The 19,325-nt window shown below is 37.9% G+C and overlaps 1 protein-coding gene across 1 annotated transcript in view; it reads right to left on the bottom strand.

Moving 5' to 3' along the window:
* Positions 1-1,503: 1,503 nt before the first annotated feature.
* The window catches only part of LOC136866064 (zinc finger protein 135), an 80,015-nt gene continuing 62,193 nt past the window's right edge, over positions 1,504-19,325 (bottom strand). The window contains exon 4 of the mRNA XM_067142704.2: positions 1,504-1,976. Coding sequence (XP_066998805.1) covers positions 1,504-1,976 — 473 coding nt within the window. The remainder of the gene's footprint in view (positions 1,977-19,325) is intronic.

The raw sequence follows: 19,325 nt of genomic DNA on the forward strand, positions 1-19,325 counted from the left end.
ACGTAGTTATGTTCCTAATCTGTAGGTAATCTATCATGCGACAAATATTCGCTACCCCTCAACACAGAATAAATTTCTAACTTCTGAATGGAATGTAAAATACAAGCACAAACAGGCTCACTGGGTTATTCAGCAATCTTCATGCTACCTGGCAAGCAAAAATTTAACATCCCTGAGGCTAACAGCTCACTCCCCGAAGATGCAACTTACTCTGTGAAGTTCAGGAATTCAAGATCTTGACCCGTTATTGCACAACTTTTCCCAACCTGCCTCCTGTGAAAAGGCCTCTTTTGAGTTGGAAATCATGTTCTTTTCACAAGGGATGAAAAATAACATTTTCAGGGGTAGGAAAAATGTGATTGTATTAAGCGGTAATAGCAAAAATTTGTTATGTGATAAGCGAGGTATTTTTATACAGATTTAATATGATGGGAATCAGGACTTTGAATTTATGATGTGTATGCTGCACAAAAGCCAGATTAGAAGTGCTTGCAAAATAAGTAATAGTGTACATGATTTAAACTTTTAAACACTTTCACTTAACATGGACTGATGATGATGACAAAAGGAATCTATGAGTTACTTTATTTAGTGCCATAGAATACTTTTCCCACAGCCCCTTGATGTTATCAAGTAAAATTCATTCTACAGCAGAAGTTGGTTAAACCAGGTTTTTACGACCAAACTTAATATCATGCTTGTAATATGTTGAAATATATACATATCAATTCATCTGTGTTCCAGTCTTTATTCCACTTTTTTAAAGGTGAGTATTTGAATTTGGACCAATAACACTACTCACTTTATGAACCAGACAACTCACACAACTGAGGAAGACAGGAAGTTCTTTGACAACTACTGGGACCAGGGACTTGTGTTACAAAATAAGTTTATTTATTTCAAAATTGATGACATACAATATTTTGAGTCATCTTACTGATGCCTTAAATGTGCTGTCATGGCACAACATAATCATTAATGCTAGTTCTTATATAAGATTAAATGTCTTTAACTTAATGTCTAAAGATCTTTAATGTTCAGTTGGTGGTTGCTGGTTTAAAGGTAAATAAAAAGGAAGTTTTGTACATTAAATATTAAGTCAATTACTCATCGAACACTCACCATTCACTTAAAATATTATACATCACAGATTCCACCAACTGACTAACTCCCTTCATGGAGTAAAGAATAAGTGATTTGATTGTCTATGGAACTGTGTCCTATACTGATCCCAGCACCATATGGTGAGATGAAGATGAGATAAAATGCTGATGATTGAAAATGTCGGTGGGATCAAGAATGTAAGAACACAATGTCGTTCCAGGAAAAAAAAAAATATATGCAGCAAGAAATGAAATCCTGCCCACATGGGTCCTATCGGAATCAGAAGAGATAGGGAAGAATGAATATTGCACCCAATGCTAATTCTGCATTGTTTTAAAATGTACAGTTCTGAATAAATATATCTATTCAAAATATTCTTAAAATAAATGAGCAGGCAAACTACGTCATATAAATGGGCCACACATAGAGAGTACTGGTGCCATCTCTTACTGTTTCGAGTGGATCCCTCGTATAGTGCAGCACTTCCTCAGAGACAGCCTGAGTAGCAGTGTGCCCTTGTCGGTTCAGATTGATGGGCTGCTGCTCATCTGGCAGGATAGTCTCAGCAGCCCCACTGTCTTGCTGGATAGTAATCTCCGCTACAGAACTCAAATCTGCGATGGCCTGATGTTCCACACTGATGGTATGGCTTGGAGGTAACCCATGAGCGTCAAGCTGATCTGGATCCGTCTCCTCCAGTTTTGGAGGATCATGAAGAAGACTGCTGCTGCCACTGTCATTTATTACCACTCCACTGTTGGCTGTACCAGTGCTGCGATGCCTGTCACGATTGTGTGTGTTCAGATGACGCTTCATATCAGACCGAACACGGAATGGTTTGCCACAAACTTCACATGGATGAGGCTTTTCCCCTAAAATAATAATTACAATCAAAGTGGGTGTTAGAAACAAGCATTAAATGGAAATCATCACTATGATGATGGTGAAATTTTGAGGTGATTTTTATTTCAAGAAGCAAACATGAGATTATCACAACTCATATAACATGAATACAATATCTACAATGACTGGAAATGCACAATTAAGATTATGACTAATCATTACACTCTAAGGTTTCAGTGTGCTCTATGCTGTAGAAGCTGTGTGTGCAGCCACATTAGACTTATTCAGAGTGAGAGAGAGAGTGTGAGTGATTTTTGTTACATTAAATTTACTCAGTATGTCAATACCATGTCAAACACTGCAACAAAACATTTTCATGTGAATATTGTGAAAACAATGACCATCAGAACAAAAACAATCTACATATTATTACAAGTGTTAGTACATAGTTATAAGAGTTGCAAAAAATAAAACAGTAAACAAGTCTGAAGATTTATAAAAAAACTGACAACTTCTGTTAACAAATCAGAGGTAGTTGGCAAAAAATAGTCTGATATACATACAATATAATGGTCTCACCATTGAGACCATACAGAATGGAATCAATTACTTTTGAAACCAAATACATCAGCTTTAGCGATTTTACAGGAGAGAAAAAAACATAATTATGAAAAATGAAAATAATTTTAATTTTCTTATACATATTTATTTAGTATCCAATTCAATCCTATGCACATGAAAGTTTCTTTTGTACATGATGTATAAAATTTTCACTTTAAAAAACTGACATTCTGTTTCAACACTCAACAGAATGACAAGGACAATATTTTGGAATGTATACATTCAAAATTGCTTTAACTTAATTTAACTTAATAATAGAAACAAATTGTTGAACAGAGTTAATAAATGCATCATTGTTGTTTTATTTTATAAACATTTGTACATGAAGTTTTCTATTTGCTGCTCCAGTCCTTAATCAGATGCATCTGTTATATGTGAAGATAGTATGCTGTGATAGAAGTCCTGAGCTGGAATTGATACGTTTCGAATTATTTTCTTTACATTGCCCAATTTCGTTTTGTAATTTGTGCTTTTCCAAAATATGCTGGTTCTGGGCGAGTTGACCATGTGGTTATGGGCGCACAGCTGTGAACTTGCATCCTGGAGATAGTGAGTTCGAGCCCCACTGTCAGCAGCCCTAAAGATGGTTTTCCGTGGTTTCCCATTTTCACACCAGGCAAATGCTAGGGCTGTACCTTAATTAAGGCTACGGCCACTTCCTTCCCACTCCTAGGCCTTTCCTATCCCATTGTCGCCATAAGACCTATCTGTGTCGACGCGACATGAAACAAATTGTATAAAAAAAAATTGCTGGTGAAGTATCACTCATTATTCCTGGAATGACTTCATCTCTCTTTCTTATATGAAATGTGTGTTCAACAAACCCTTCAATGGAGGGAAAAGCAATACGTTCACCAGTAACACTGTAACTGAATTTCTTTAAACTAGGGGTGTGAATGTCAATCTTTCATTATGAGGCTTGTACTTAGACCTATAGAACAGAATATTTTCCAGAAATATTTTAGCCACCAGCCTTCAGTATTCAAAATTTGATGCCCTTTAATAAATTTTATTGAAACTTTTTTGTTGTTGTTGATGTTTGCTATTATTGTTAAGTGCTGGAAGGGTGTGTAGATCTGATCAAATTTCTTTTATCTTCTGTTTAATAATCCTAAAGTCCCTGTTATAGAGGAGGAATGAATGTCCGTTTTCTGGAAATCTAAGGGTTATATTAGATATAATAACTCCCTGAACTAGGCCAATACACAGACGAATGACTACGGTACTTTTTTAAAATTTTCTCCAACACAACCATTGAGAACAGATGTAACTGTGTCACTTTTTGAGATAAATCACTTTTTATATAATCCAAAAGGAAGGAAGCTACTTAATTTGCACCTTTCATTGGACTTCCCTCATGATCAAAATTGCATGGAAATAGACTCACTCACCAACGAAATATGAATGAGTATTGAAATGAAATGTCACAACTTATTTGATTTCATGATTTATTGCCTGCCACCACACAGCTGGAAATCACAATTAGGAGGTGACTTTCAATACCAAACAATGGGTCATGGAAAGAAATATTAGAAACATCAATAAAACAAAATGACCACCAAGATTTTCCAGGAAAATGTCATATCCCAGACCCAAGCACTGTGGACAGAAGAGAGAAGATTGGAGTGAAGAAAATGAAGGAGTACTGGGTGAGGATCAAAGCCCAAAACAGCTGAAATCGAATTAACGTAGTCCAGTTGGCCAAAATGAAAAAAGAAAAAGAAAACAAAATTACTGAATTTTGACTTATCTGTTTCAAAACTCACCAATTAAATAGTAGGCCTATGTGCAGTTCAGATGACGGCCCTGCAGTCTACGAGTAGCGTGCCTGCTACTCATATGAGGCCCAAAATTTGATTCCCGGCCAGGTCAGGGATATTTACCTGGACCTGAGGGTTGATTTGAGGTTCACTCAGCCTACATGATTACTTGAGGAGCTATCTGATAGTGAGATGGTGACACCAGTCTAGGAAAACAAGAATAACTGCCAAGAGGATTCACCACACTGACCATGCAGCAGCTCATAATCTACAGGCCTTTCAGACGAGTCCATCAGGGCTGTACCGCCATGAGGGTTAAAAAAAATGTTCATGTATTGTTCTGATAATAAATACCGCCATGAGGGTTTAAAAAAATGTTCATATATTGTTCTGATTATAAATAAGTAGAAAAACTTATGGATAAATTTAGGGAGGGATGGATACATCTTCTTTTAAAACTATCATAACCCTCATACTATGGCCAACTGAATGAAATGATTAATTTAGAAGTTTCCCTTCTATTACCAAGGTTACAGGATCAAATCATGGCAAAATTAGTCAGCATTTAAGAGTTCCTACAGACCTACATCAGAAGATTTATTAACACATTAAAAAATTACTTCATATGAGCGAGTTGAAGATGTGGTTAGGGTCATGTAGCTGTGAACTTGCATTTAGGAAATCGTGGGTTCAAATCCCACCATCAGTGGCTGAGTTTTAAATAATAATTGTCAGATAAACACCAAATATGGTACCAGATCTATTACATGCCAACACTGTATGATATAAAATGCTGAAAGAAGTTCTTTCTGTCCTACAAAATTTCCATTACCTATGCCAGATGTGAAACTGTGATCTTGAGATTAAGAGGGTAACATTCTACAATCGATCTAATAGGGAGATATGTGTCTCAATTAAAGAAATGAATGTGATTCTATGAAGTTTAAAATAACATTCAAAATAAACTTAACCCACACTTAACACTAATTTAAAGATGTGTGCTTTGAGCATGTAAACACATATTATTTTATAACAATTTTCTTATATTATTAAACTAGCTGATGTACCTGTGCTTTGCTATGGAATTCTACATTGTATACAGAAATGTAAGATTTTATTAAATGCATAGCTCTTTACGTGACCCCAGAAAAATGATGGGGAGATTGCCATATGTTGTTCCTTATGTGAAGACTGGGTTAGGGAGTTTTCATTGTAATGGCAGGACCCCTTGAGTACTGCCACTCACAATCGAGTTGGGGAATTTTCATTAGAGTGGGAGGCCCCCTTACCTACTATCAGTCACAATCAAACTAGGCAGGTTTCAACATAATGGCAGATACTCACTCTCCATCTCCTTTTTTGTACTGTCAGAAAGTCTGCCTGTGTTGTTTTTGGAACTCCTTAAAGGATTTCATATTTGACAGAAAATGCAATAAAGCATTTTTCTAATACGTAATTGCATAAGTACACATTCAAAGGAAAATTATTAACGATTAATATTAATGTTTTATTAATGGAATATATACGGGATAATTGGCCTGTGTATAGACATAGTGTAAAATGGTTCCCTAAAGAACAGAATGTTTCCAAGATATATTGCTCAAATTTTTCATCACAACTTCGAGAATATTAACAATCAGGAAGGCTGTGACTGAGCGAGAAGTAAAGTGATCTCTGTTATATTAGTGCAATATCTTGCAGCAAACCTCCATGCCGTGATAGATGACCAAGTGTGTTCCTGGTTTTATTTTGTAATTTATTATTATTATTATTATTATATATTTTCCTTAAATTGTACATAAACGGAAGTGCCCCCATCTCCACATGTGTACATAAACTCTACTGAATATTTACATATAAACTTATGTAGACAATTTTAAATTTACATATTTACAGTACACTCCAAACACTGTACCCTTAGAATAATAATTATCTTGATTTATCCTGAAAATATTAAGAGTAAAAAGACCCAGCCATTTATACTCTCACTCATACCCCGGTATACAGACTCATTCACAACCACTCCCACACGCGCACGCATACACATTCGCCCACATACACCTGTACTTGCACCCATCCTTCTTGCAATTCTACTTTATACAAGTTATATACATCACATCTGGGTTTCTATTTACATATACATTTTCTTTACTTCGCAGAGGAAGTGACGAAGAGGAAGCAGCTTTACCTCAGATGGTAGAAGGTTCCAGGTACGAGCAGCCCTTGTGTAAAACCCATTTAAATATGAGGTTGTTCTAATGAAGGGAGGGACAAGAGTAACTCCTTGGTCTCTTTTAACAGATCGGTAATTGAGCTACAGGCGGTGGAAAGGGGAGAGGTGTGTGTTGTCTGTCAGGGATTTCCTAAGGAAGGCTACGTCTATTTGTGTACATAACGAGTTCACTGGTGGCAATGACCTGGCTGTGGTTAAGGGGATGTGTTTGTTAATGAAACGTTCTGCTCATCGTTTAATCTATTCATATTCCTTGCCAATCAAAGGCATTTAAAATATGACGGACTAGCACATGGCACCTAATGTAGGTCCTCAAATTGAAGAGGAGTCAGTTGTATATGGTTTGTACTGGGTTAGTGCAGGAAGTAAAGAAAAAGCGAGAGCATGAGTAGGTGCTGTGAATCACACACAAATGTGTCTAACAGTTCTTGGATTAAATGGGGAAGCTTCCGCCATTTTGTGGCTTCTGTTATTCGTTCAAAGTGAGGACATCACACTCAAACCCTCAAAAGTATACGCCAATACAAAGAAAAGCATTCTTTTCTTAGAAATTATTGGAGTTGCGGCAAAAATTCATATGAACTTCTTTCTGGCAAATCAAATTTAAGTACACCTGCTCTGCTCCAGTGCTTAATAGGACTAACCATTCAGTCAGCTTATTCACTTTTAATAATAGTAATGTTATTGACTTTGCGTCCCACTTAACTATCAGCTATACTACACACACCGCAGCGCGAGGTCCAATTTGGTTTCCGCTAAGAACTGAGAATCAATATATCCACGCGCAGTTTCCACCTTCTTCTCAACCAGAAATTCAAAAACAACTTCACGTCCAACAATCAACAACGCAACTGACCAACACAGCTTTAATACACCAAATACCTAATTTCTCCGCTTAAGTGATCAGTGTCAAGCCAACTCGACATTAAAAGAGTATCACTCTTTACTCTCCAGACTTTGTACATACTTGTATATTTTATATGTGTTATTTTACATTGTTTCTTTAGTACAAGGACTACTGACATCCACGAGGTTATATTTTACAACTCTAAGCACCCCACTAGTACTTTGTTCCAAACTTGTTTGTATATTATTATTTACTACTCACCTGTACCATACTAACATTTCTCATCTCATTACCAAACTTCACTTTATAAATTATAAAATCCATACGATTATTACAGTTAAAAATAACATGTTTTTAGGATTCGACAAAATACTTATGTATGCTTTAATATGGCTGATGATGACCCCTAGGCGGGTCGAAACTAGTTCCATGTAATTTATAACATTGTAAATACATATTAGTACTGAATAGGTGGAAACCTTACTGTGTTACTATTCGTATGTGCTGGAATTTAATCCTGCAGTTCTTTTACATGCTAGTAAATCTACTGACACGGGGCTGATGTATTTGAGCACCTTCAAATACCACCGGACTGAGCCAGGATCGAAACTGCCAAGATGGGGTCAGAAGGCCAGCACCTCAACTGTCTGAGCCTCTCAGCCCGGCTATTCACTTTTAAGGGTCCCACATGTACATTTTCATCTGAGTTGCTTCACATTTTCTTTGGCTATATAGCCCACTTAAAAGATAAGAGTGATAGTAAGTAGCCTATGTGTTAACCTAAGGTATCAGCAATAAGCTTGGCAAAATTGAACTCCATCAGTCAAGTAGTTTTACGTGAAAAAGAACACAGATAGGTGAACATAAACTTTCAGATTTATTATTGCTGCCGTATTTTCCCCTTCAATCATGGTTCTCGCGGGAACTCTTCCATATTCTGGGATGATATATAGCCTATGTCTTTCAGAATGATATTATTTTTCATGTAGTGAAACAAATTTCAGAATCGGTCTGGTAGGTTCTGAGATTACCTGTTACATACAAACAAACTCATAGTCTCTCTTTATATTAGTATACGTCACTATTCATTGTTATTTGCATTCCTATTAAAAGGAATGCTGGTAACGTGCCCGCCTCTTACCCAGAGACCCCGGGTTCGATTTCTGGGCAGGTCAGGGATTTCTACCTGGATCTGAGGGCTGGTTCGAGGTCATCTCAGCCTTAGTGATTACAAATGATGGCAAGATAGCGGCCCCAGTCTAGAAAACCAAGAATAACAGCTAAGAGGATTCGTCAAACTGACCATGTGACACCTTGTAATCTGCAGGCCTTTAGGCTAAGCAGTGGTCGCTTGGTAGGCCATGGTCCTTCAGGGCTATTGCACAATGGTTCTTTTTATTGACAGCAGTACATCTGATATATTTTTACTCCAGTTTGAAATCCTGTAACTATAAAATCAGTAAAGTCTAGAACTTCGATTTTTTCATACAGCAAAAACAAAAGGGTTTATCTTTAGGGAATGATCTTTTATTTACATACAGTAAGGAAAGAGATGTAATAAAAATTTCAAGTGTAAATTAGAGACCTTCTCATAGTAAATTTGGTTCAAATGAAGGATTCTGAACAAGTTTAGGTAAATACTCAGCTACCATGACAAAGACAAGAGAGTAGCTGACTGAAGTATAATGAAACTGCATGTTTATATTGCATATTGATTTTTGTTTGAAGTTTCTAGCTCTTATTCATCCTGACATATTAAGCTATTAGTAGATGTCAACATTTTGAAAATGTTTCCATCCTGTTAGAAACATGGGTGCCATATGAAAGGGAATGTAAGAAAAGAATAAATACAAACTATTTTTGTTATCCATTTACATACAGGAACACTTCACCAAAATATTAGAATTCTAAAAATTAGTCATACAACCAACCGCTAGTTGATTCCATGTTCCATGATAACATTCCATTATTATTATTACTATTATTATTCATCGTTTGGACCACTAAGGACCGTGAGATCTCAACTGTTTGTCTTCTTGCGGGCCCACCATGTTTTCATTCTTTCGGAGCGTGCTTTCTTCCATGCATCAGAATTGACATGCTTCAGTCCAGTTGGAACTACTTCTTGGTGAATCTAAGTCTGTGTTTGAGTGGTGCTCGGAGTTGAATGTCTGTTTCTGAGATTCCATACTTTAACAGACCTTCATCAATCTCGACCAACCAAGGAGGAATCGTTTTGAGACTCTGAAGTAAAACAACAAAATAATGTTAACAGATTCTTTCAGCTGGCAATCTGAAGAGGTGAGCATAAAATGTTACCCTTCTTTTCTGGATTACGGTTGATATCTTTACAGAATGGGTGTATACTTCTAAGTTGCTCCGAAGTCTGTAAACACCATCTTTTAGACTGGAACCAAGAATTTTTTGGATAATCCTCCTCTCCTTAATTGCCAGTTTTTCAATCAGGGTATGCGTTTGAAGTGTTAAACATTCTGCTGCACATAATGCTTCAAGTCTAATTACAATTTGATAATGTAGAATTTTTGCATTTCGAGACATGGACTTGTTGTTCTATATGTTTCAAGTGAGTCGGAAGTTTGTTTCAAACTTGTTGACACATGTTAAGACAGCGGCAAACTTCTCAGAATTTTTGGATTCAACCCACTCACCAAGGTACTTGAATCCTTCCACTTTCAAGATTCTACTGTAGGTAGTCAGAAGATGTTCTTTTCTTTTATTAGAATCTGTTTTATGTCGCACCAACACAGATAGCTTTCATGGCGACGATGGGATAGGAAAGGCCTAGGAGTAGGAAGAAAGCGGCCGTGGCCTTAATTGAGGTACAGCCCTGGCATTTGCCTGGTGTGAAAATGGCAAACCATGGAAAACCATCTTCAGGGCTGCCGACAGTGGAGTTCGAACCCACTATCTCCCAGATGCAAGCGCACAGCTGCGCGACTCTAACCACACGGCCAACTCACCCCGTGTCAGAAGATGTGGTGGAGCATGTACGATGTTAGAAATGAAATGGGTTTTGGTACAGGAGATTTTGAGACCGATCTTAGCTATGCATTCATGCAGGTCATTGATTTGTTGAGTAGCTAGTTCAGGAGAGAAAGTAAGAAGAGCGAGGTCACCTGCAAAAGCAAAGCAGTCAATCAAACCAAACCAAACCCCATGGTACTACAGCCCTTCAAGGGCCTTGGCCTACCAAGCGACCGCTGCTCAGCCCGAAGGCCTGCAGATTACGAGGTGTTGTGTGGTCAGCACGACGAATCCTCTCGGCCATTATTCTTGGCTTTCTAGACTAGGGCCGCTACCTCACCGTCGGATAGCTCCTCAATTCTAATTACATAGGCTGAGTGGACCTCGAACCAGCCCTCAGATCCAGGTAAAAATCCCTGACCTGGCTGGGAATCAAACCCGGGGCCTCCGGGTAAGAGGCAGGCAAGCTACCCCTACACCACGCGGCCAGCCAAGACAGTCAATATTGATTCCATTAAGAGTCTGGCCTCTGTGAATTCCATTAGAAATTCCTTTCGATTGGAGAACTTCTCCATTCCTGGATGATCCGTTCGAGAGTACTGTTAAAAAGTAGTGGTTATAGTCCATCTCCCTGCCAAACTCCTGTTTGGATTTGAAAGGCTTCAGAAATCTCAGATCTGAATTTCACTTAGGAAGACGTACCAGTGAGTGTATTTCTGTGTCCGTGCGACGTAAAGCAACTAGCAGCGAGTGTATTTTGAATGATCTGTCAGGTCTTGTCATTCAGGCCAAATTCTTGGAGAACTTGTAAAAGTGTTGTGTGGTCAATCGAGTTATATGCTTTCTGGAAATCTACAAAAGTGATGATGACAAACGGTCTGGCTCTGAGTTTCAGGTAGGCAATAGTTATTTTTCAATTCTGGATCTGTTCTGCGCAGGATCTGGATTTCCAGAAGCCAGCTTGGTATTCACCTATTTGTGAGTCAAGTTGTCCTATGGCTCTAGTGAGTAAGGCTTTGGAGAGGATTTTATAGTAATATAATATAATATAATATAATATAATATAATATAATATAATATAATATAATATAATATAATATAATATAATATAATATAATATAATATAATATAATATAATATAATATAATATAATATAATATAATATAATATAATATAATATAATATAATATAATATAATATAATATAATAATATTAAGTATATATAATAAGCCCACGCCTGTTTCCTTCCTGCTACAAGGCCTTTCCTGTCGTCACCAAAGGACCTATCTGTGGCGGTGCGATGTAAACCAAATTGTAAAAAAAAAGTTTTTTAAAATAAGAATATTACAGATTTGTGGAAAGTGTCATAAAAGATCTCTGTCTATATACTTGGATTCTTTCCACAATTTGGAAATAACCAGCAAAAGATACTGAAACATCTTCCTGAGATTATTTCTAACTTAAGGCAAGAAACATATTAATAAAATCACATGGAAATTAATAATAAAATATTAGAAAATTAGGAAGCACATGCTCTTTATTAATAATGCAGCAGAAGTCACTAGGCATCGTGGAGACAAAGATGCTGAGTTGGATAGCTGCCACCACTTAATTGGATTGCATATCCAATTAATCCATCAGGAAACGATTTGGTGTTGCACCGATTCAAGATAAAATGCCTGAGAGCCATTTATGATGATCTGGACATGTACTAAGGATATAGGCCGATACTATCATGAAGATGGGTTATACATTTGGAAGTCATCAGAGGAGATCAAAGGGATGACCCAAACAGTGATGGGCTCCATGCTGTGATAGACGACCGAGTGTGTTCCTGGTTTTATTTTGTAATTTATTATTATTATTATTATTATTATTATTATTATTTATTTTCCTTAAATTATACATAAACAGAAGTGCCTCCATCTCCACATGTGTACATAAACTCTACTGAATATTTACATATAAACTTATGTAGACAATTTTAAATTTACATATTTACAGTACACTCCAAACTCTTCACAAAAATCTGAGGAGTATCTATCTCCACCCTGACATGGCCCAGGACATAATTAAATGAGAGAACAAATCTATATAGTGGACCCCATCACCAGGGGGACAAACACTGAAGGAAAAGAAGAAGTCACATAAGCATCTTAGTAAATATTCAATTATTACTTTGAGTTTTGAAGGATTATTTATAGATATTGTGTGGACTGTATTTATTTTTATTTATAGGACTGATTAGCATTTAAACTGAGACAGGTGAGTAATTTATACTACATAAATAAAATAAGAGTTTTGTCTGTAAAATGATCAGAATTTAAGAAGAATTGTATTATCCACAGTAATAAGGAAATTTGTTACTTTTTGCTTTTTTTTTTTTTTGCCTTTCTACAGCATCTGAAAACAAAGCACACATTTCACAGAATTTTCGCCCTGTCACATACACACATCCCCCCTCCCAATTGAAACTAATGTGACAGCACTAAATGCCAGGCTGAGGGACTCAGACGGTTAAAGCACTGGTCTTCTGACTCCAACTTGGCAGGTTTAATCCTGCCTCAGTCCGGTCGTATTTGAAGGTACTCAAACATGTCAACCTCATGCCGGTAGATTTACTGGCACTTAAAACTACTCCTCTGGGACTGATTTCCGGCACCTCGGCATATCCAAAAACCATAAAAGTAGTTACTGGGACGTAAAGCCAATAACATTAAATTTCTGATTGCCTAAAATTGTCTAACAAGCAATTCAAGAACTTATGAACGAATTTGTTATCTAGGTGTTTTTGTACTTCATAAGGAAACAAACATATTTTTTTTTTTGCTTTACGCTGCACTGACACAGATAGGTCTTATGGCGACGATGGATTAGAAAAGGCCTAGGAATGGGAAGGAAACGGCCACGGCCTTAATTAAGTTACAGCCCCAGCATTTGCCCGGTATGAACATGGGAAACCATAGAAAACCATCTTCAGGGCTGCCGACAGTGGGTTTGAACCACTGATCTCTATACCTGGATGGCTGGTAGCTTGGGTAGCAGTAAGCCGAATAGAAGATGACTGGCGTAGGAAGATGGCAGCGAGCGCATGGTGCAATAGACCACGAGGAGCACGCTTGCTTTGTTTATGCTTAGTTCAGTGACGCCAGGCCTCTTGATTGTAGTTCCACGAGTGTTCTGTGCTGTGTTATTGCAAAGTAAATAGTAGTGTACTTTACGAATTTAGGTTCGTTGCCTTGTAGTATACTTGTGGATTACAAGATCATCATCATCATCATCATCATCATAATCATCATCATCATCATCATCTGTTTACCCTCCAGGTTCGGCATTTCCCTCGGACTCAGCGAGGGATCCCACCTCTACCGCCTCAAGGGCAGTGTCCTGGAGCTTTAGACTCTTGGTCGGGGGATACAACTGGGGAGAATGACCAGTACCTAGCCCAGGCGGCCTCACCTGCTATGCTGAACAGGGGCCTTGTGGAGGGATGGGGAGATTGGAAGGGATAGACAAGGAAGAGGGAAGGAAGCGGCCATGGCCTTAAGTTAGGTACCATCCCGGCATTCGCCTGGAGGAAAAGTGGGAAACCACGGAAAACCACTTCGAGGATGGCTGAGGTGGTAATCGAACCCACCTCTACTCAGTTGACCTCCCGAGGCTGAGTGGACCCCGTTCCAGCCCTCGTACCACTTTTCAAATTTTCGTGGCAGAGCCGGGAATCGAACCCGGACCTCCGGGGGTGGCAGCTAATCACGCTAACCACTACACCGCAGAGGCGGACCGGATTACAAGATTCAATTTAAATATGTATGTGTTTATCTGAAATATGAATGAAGAAACATTCTACAGGGTATTAACATACCGCAGTGTTCAGCTTATGGATGTACAAACAAAACCGATCAGCAGAAGGAGAAATCATATCATCGGGGAAGGTTTTATACTGTACATAAGAATCTTCCTAGGGTAGTGTTTTGAGTTTTAGGTTTGTTGTATCTTTTTTTCGCATATTCCGGGAGCAAAATGGCAATTAATTTTTGTAGGTTTCCTTTCTCGAGACCCAAACTTCTAAGATCATGGATTAGGAGTATCAGGCGGGAGAATTGGGAGCCTTCTAAAACAGCTGTTCTCTGCTCGGATCACTTAGAGGAAGACTGTTTTGATAGAAATGGACAAACTGTACACCTTAGAAGTGATGTACAGCCAACTGTTTTCAATTTTACTGAACATTAACTGCAAGTAAAGATTTACTTATATTTTCTTTTTATTTCTCATAATTAAACTGACGGTTTCGATGAAATAATTGACGTGACCTTATAACAATCTTAGAAAATGAAGTCTGGAGGAATTCTAGACCTTATTTACATCAGTAATAATTATGGGTTTCAGACACTGGAGTGGTGGGAGAAGGGAAAGTGTTGTGGGTGTTTGGGGCTATCCCATTATACTATTCGTGGTATTTGGGACTCTTTTAACTGGTGTTACATATTTCTGATGATGGCTATCAATATCGCTTTGCTAGCTGAATTTAATTAAAGAGGTCTGTAATAGTAAATTAAGCTGCAGGTAATGTGATATATTGACAAGTTTTTAATATTTGCCGGTTTTATAAATGTGTACATTTGCTTCAATGATATTTTAATTTGATAAACTGCGTGTTATTTCATGGAAACAGGAAACAGAAATTCATTATCAAGCACCGATTACGATATGTCGAATCTAGGCCTGTATAGTGAGCTACGTTTATAGGTACATCATTTTAAGAATGCATAATTTCGTGGCATACATGTATACAATTTACAGCAATGTTTCCAGAAACTGGTTTTCACTCGTATTGTGTTACCGATCGCTAATTGCATGTATTCAGCACCTAAGTTAATATTTGTCGGCCGTTATTATACACTCATGTCTATTGCTATCCCGGAGATTTACTGACCTCGGAATGACGTGTCAGTGATCCCAATGTCCTTATGCTTTGAGTGAACATGTCTCTATATTTTTAATTATTCCAATGCGCCATTAATTGCGACTTAAAATTGACTATATTATCATTGCTTCCCCATAAGGAGAGCTCTAGGTTGGGTACGCCAACATGGTGAACCGCGCGCTCAACTTGGCGTACTTTCTCCTGCAGCGCAGACCTGCCATCAGCGATCCATGTATAGAGATCAGTGGTTTGAACCTACTATCTCCCGGATGCAAGCTCACAGCTGTGTGTCCGTAACCGCTTGGCCAACTCGCCTGGTGAAACAAACAATTAACATAGTATCTAACCAATTTCGATTCAGCGTGGACATCACCAGAACAATCAAGGTTACTCAATACTGCTCATGTGGAACTTGAATTGATAATCTTTAGTCCTCCTTAAAGATTTATTTATTTATTTATTTATTTATTTATTTTTAAAGGAGAAATTCTTCACCTCTTAACGGACACAGTATACCAAAGGTTCCAAATACTGCAGAGAGTTTTTTCTCACGTGTTCATGAGAGTCTACATATGCAAAAATACTTTCTCATTTATGACATACCTCAAGAACAAAGCATGATCACGATTAACTGATTTGCATCTGTAGTACTGTCAATTTTATGCTACAAATTCTTCCTGGACATCAATGAATTCTGAGTAACATTCAAGCTCAAGGATCTCATTAATCTGGTGAGCATTTTAAAAATGCACTTATTTAATCGTATTTGCATACTTTGTATTGCATATAGGTGATGCTCACTATTTTAACTGGGCAACCATTCTTAACGTGGGGAGAAGGGCACAGGAATATGTGTTTAAACAAGAGGTAGGTTTTCTGAAATGGAATGGGTGTAGAAATGTACTTGCAAATAAGGCCATATGTAACACCCTCTCCCTGTTCAAATATTTGATAACCGGGCGAGTTGGCCATGCGGTTAGAGTCGCGCAGCTGTGAGCTTGCATACGGGAGATACTGAGTTCGAAGCCCACTGTTGGCAACCCTGAAGACGGTTTTCCGTGGGGCTGTACCTTAATTAAGGCCACGGCTGCTTCCTTCCCACTCCTATCCCATCGTCACCATAAGACCTCTCTGTGTCAGTAAGACGTAAAGCAAATTAAAAAAAACATATATATTTTATGCCAATTGCTTTACGTCACACCGACACAGATAGGTCTTATGGCGACGATGGGATAGGAAAGGCCTAGGAGTTGGAAGGAAGCGGCCGTGGCCTTAATTAAGGTACAGCCCCAGCATTTGCCTGGTGTGAAAATGGGAAACCACGGAAAACCATCTTCAGGGCTGCCGACGGTGGGGCTCGAACCCACGATCTCCCGGATGCAAGCTCACAGCCGCGCGTCTCTACGCGCACGGCCAACTCGCCCGGTATATATTTTATGATGATGCTTGTTGTTTAAAGGGGCCTAATATCTAGGCTTCCTTGGAAAATTATCTAAATGGCTCTTGGGTGTCTGCGAATTCCTTAACAAACTTTGTGGGAGAAGGATGTGAGTGATTCAAACTGAGTGTCCTTGTATTCCCTAATAACAAAAAAGTATAGACAAAAGGTCAAATATGGTAAGATATTGGTGAAGTCAAAAAGAAACACTATTTAGCTACAGAAAAGCCAAGTAATTTCTTTGCTATTTGCTTTATGTTGCACCGACACAGATATGTCTTATGGCGACGACGGGATAGGAAAGGCCTAGGAATTGGAAGGAATCGGCCGTGGCCTTAATTAACCTTTTAAGTGCTGAGTTACCAGTTGACTGTTTGGTACCTCAGTGCCGAGTTTTTTCATTGTATGTAAAAATTTTTGTAGAAGCCTCAATTTTTAACTTATGAGGGGGTGATTAGCTTAAAATGTTTACAAATGTTGGTTGTTTATGAATCTAATGCAAATGGAAAATACTACACTTATGTTCAATATTATTTTGAGAGAAAACCAATTTATACTTATGTGCCCATGCGTGAATTATCTTTATACAAAGTAAAGAGCATAAAATTATATTATTTCCTAAAATTTGTACGTAACTAACGCATGTAACTTCTTACAAGTATATAAGTTGATATTTTAAAATACTTTCCAAACCTGGAATGTGGTGATAGTTAAATGTTTTCTACTGGTTTTGGTGATGCCGATTTGTTCAACTACCTGCACCAACTCCACTGGCACAAAAGTTTCTGAAAAAATCAATGATTTTTAGGTTTTCATCAAACACTACTTGGCCCTCAGAGCCTGTCACAATTACTTGAAACTCTGGTGAAGAAAAGTAATCCGTTCGCCACGAAAATAGTGATAAAATAGTTTTGCACTCACCGTGTTTTTCTTCTTTCATTTAGAAGGAGGCTCTGTTTCTCTCTCACATGCAATACTTTCGGCATTCCCTCTATCACTCTCACTTTAAAAATCGCTTAACAATTCATTAAAATGATCATCTCCATCATCACTTTCCGCTGTGGTTAATAACTGAAAGATTCTGTGATCCGAAATAACATCGCTGCAAGAGAAACTAGACTGTTGATCCGCCATGTTTGTTTACATCACAGATGAATTCCACAGACGTCTACAAAAAGCTCTGTAAGTTACTTCCCGAAGCTATAATCACTAATCAATTAGTTCTGCATAATGCCAAACAGATGGCAGAATATGTCAGGGATCAAATTTGCACTCGAAAGTGAACCGGGAAACTCAACAAAATTAAAATTCTCGCGCACCGGCTATAGACGGGCGTAGCAGTGGTGGACCGGCCACGTTAGCCCGTCTATATGTATAATATTTACATGATTTTGTTACAATTTTTTTGTTTGATTTATTAACATGCTTCTGTATATGATATATTGTTTCATCCATTTCATACAGAGCATTATCATCTCATTTACATAGAGTTTTCACATTTTCTTCTTTTTGGTATTTCTATGTTATTTGTTCAAATAATTTGTAAAAGCCACCTATAATTGGAGCGTGTCTCTGTTGGTGGCACATTTATTAAATAAATATATATAGGCAGGCATAGCACTCATCGGGTTATGGTACAGCCACGGAATACCATCTTCAGGGCTGCCGACAGTGGGACTCGAACCCACAATCTCCCGATTACTGGATACTGGCCGCACTTAAGCGACTGCAGCTTTCGAGCTTGGTCCAAGTAATTTCAAGAGCTATACAGAGTAATATTCTCAAGATGATAAGGAAGTATTGGTGCAAGTATAAGAAATGAAGAACAATGGCAACATTAAGAAATCAATGGAAATGTATTTAAAGAAAGCAGATGCTTTGACGTATAGGAAGAAAAAAACAGATTTAGCAGATGAGTTTGTAACTGTGTTAACGATTAATAATGGAATTTAATAACTGTTTCATGCTTCTTCAGCACAGATGGGAAACATGGATCAGACACTCATTTATTTAAACATGCCTAAATCTTAACCACAGCCAGAACAGGAGATTGAAGAGGATCAACAACACTAACATCAGGCGTGTATGCTACAAGGATCTTTCCTTAAGGTGACATTCAGATAAAATTTGTGGCCAAAGGTGTCTTTCTGACAAAGATAATTATCTGTGTTCAAGAGCAATTGGTGACTGGTGGCTGAAATCAATGGAGATTGCTACCTGGAAAATTTGCTGCAAAGGAAGTAATTCTAGAACGGCATTTGGTTTCACACCATCCCTGTCAGCAACAGCAAAGAAATAAGATGTACTGAGTAAATAAAATGTCTCAAAATTCCAGGGACTATTTTCCATCCTTCAGCAACCAAATGTCTGTATGATAAAGTCATTCATGGAAAGAATGAGGTAGTATTTCTGTAGACTGGAAGGCAGCTGGAGACCATGCCCACTGAAACCATATTGGAGGGACTATTTTGAGCTTTGGTAATTACTGCACAAGTTATCCGGTGAAAGTTTAAGACAAATACAAGGGCGAATCAAAAAGTAGATTACACTAGCTCACCGCGAGAGCA

Source organism: Anabrus simplex, chromosome 3, assembly GCF_040414725.1.
Source record: "Anabrus simplex isolate iqAnaSimp1 chromosome 3, ASM4041472v1, whole genome shotgun sequence".
Taxonomy (NCBI): Eukaryota; Metazoa; Arthropoda; class Insecta; order Orthoptera; family Tettigoniidae; genus Anabrus; species Anabrus simplex.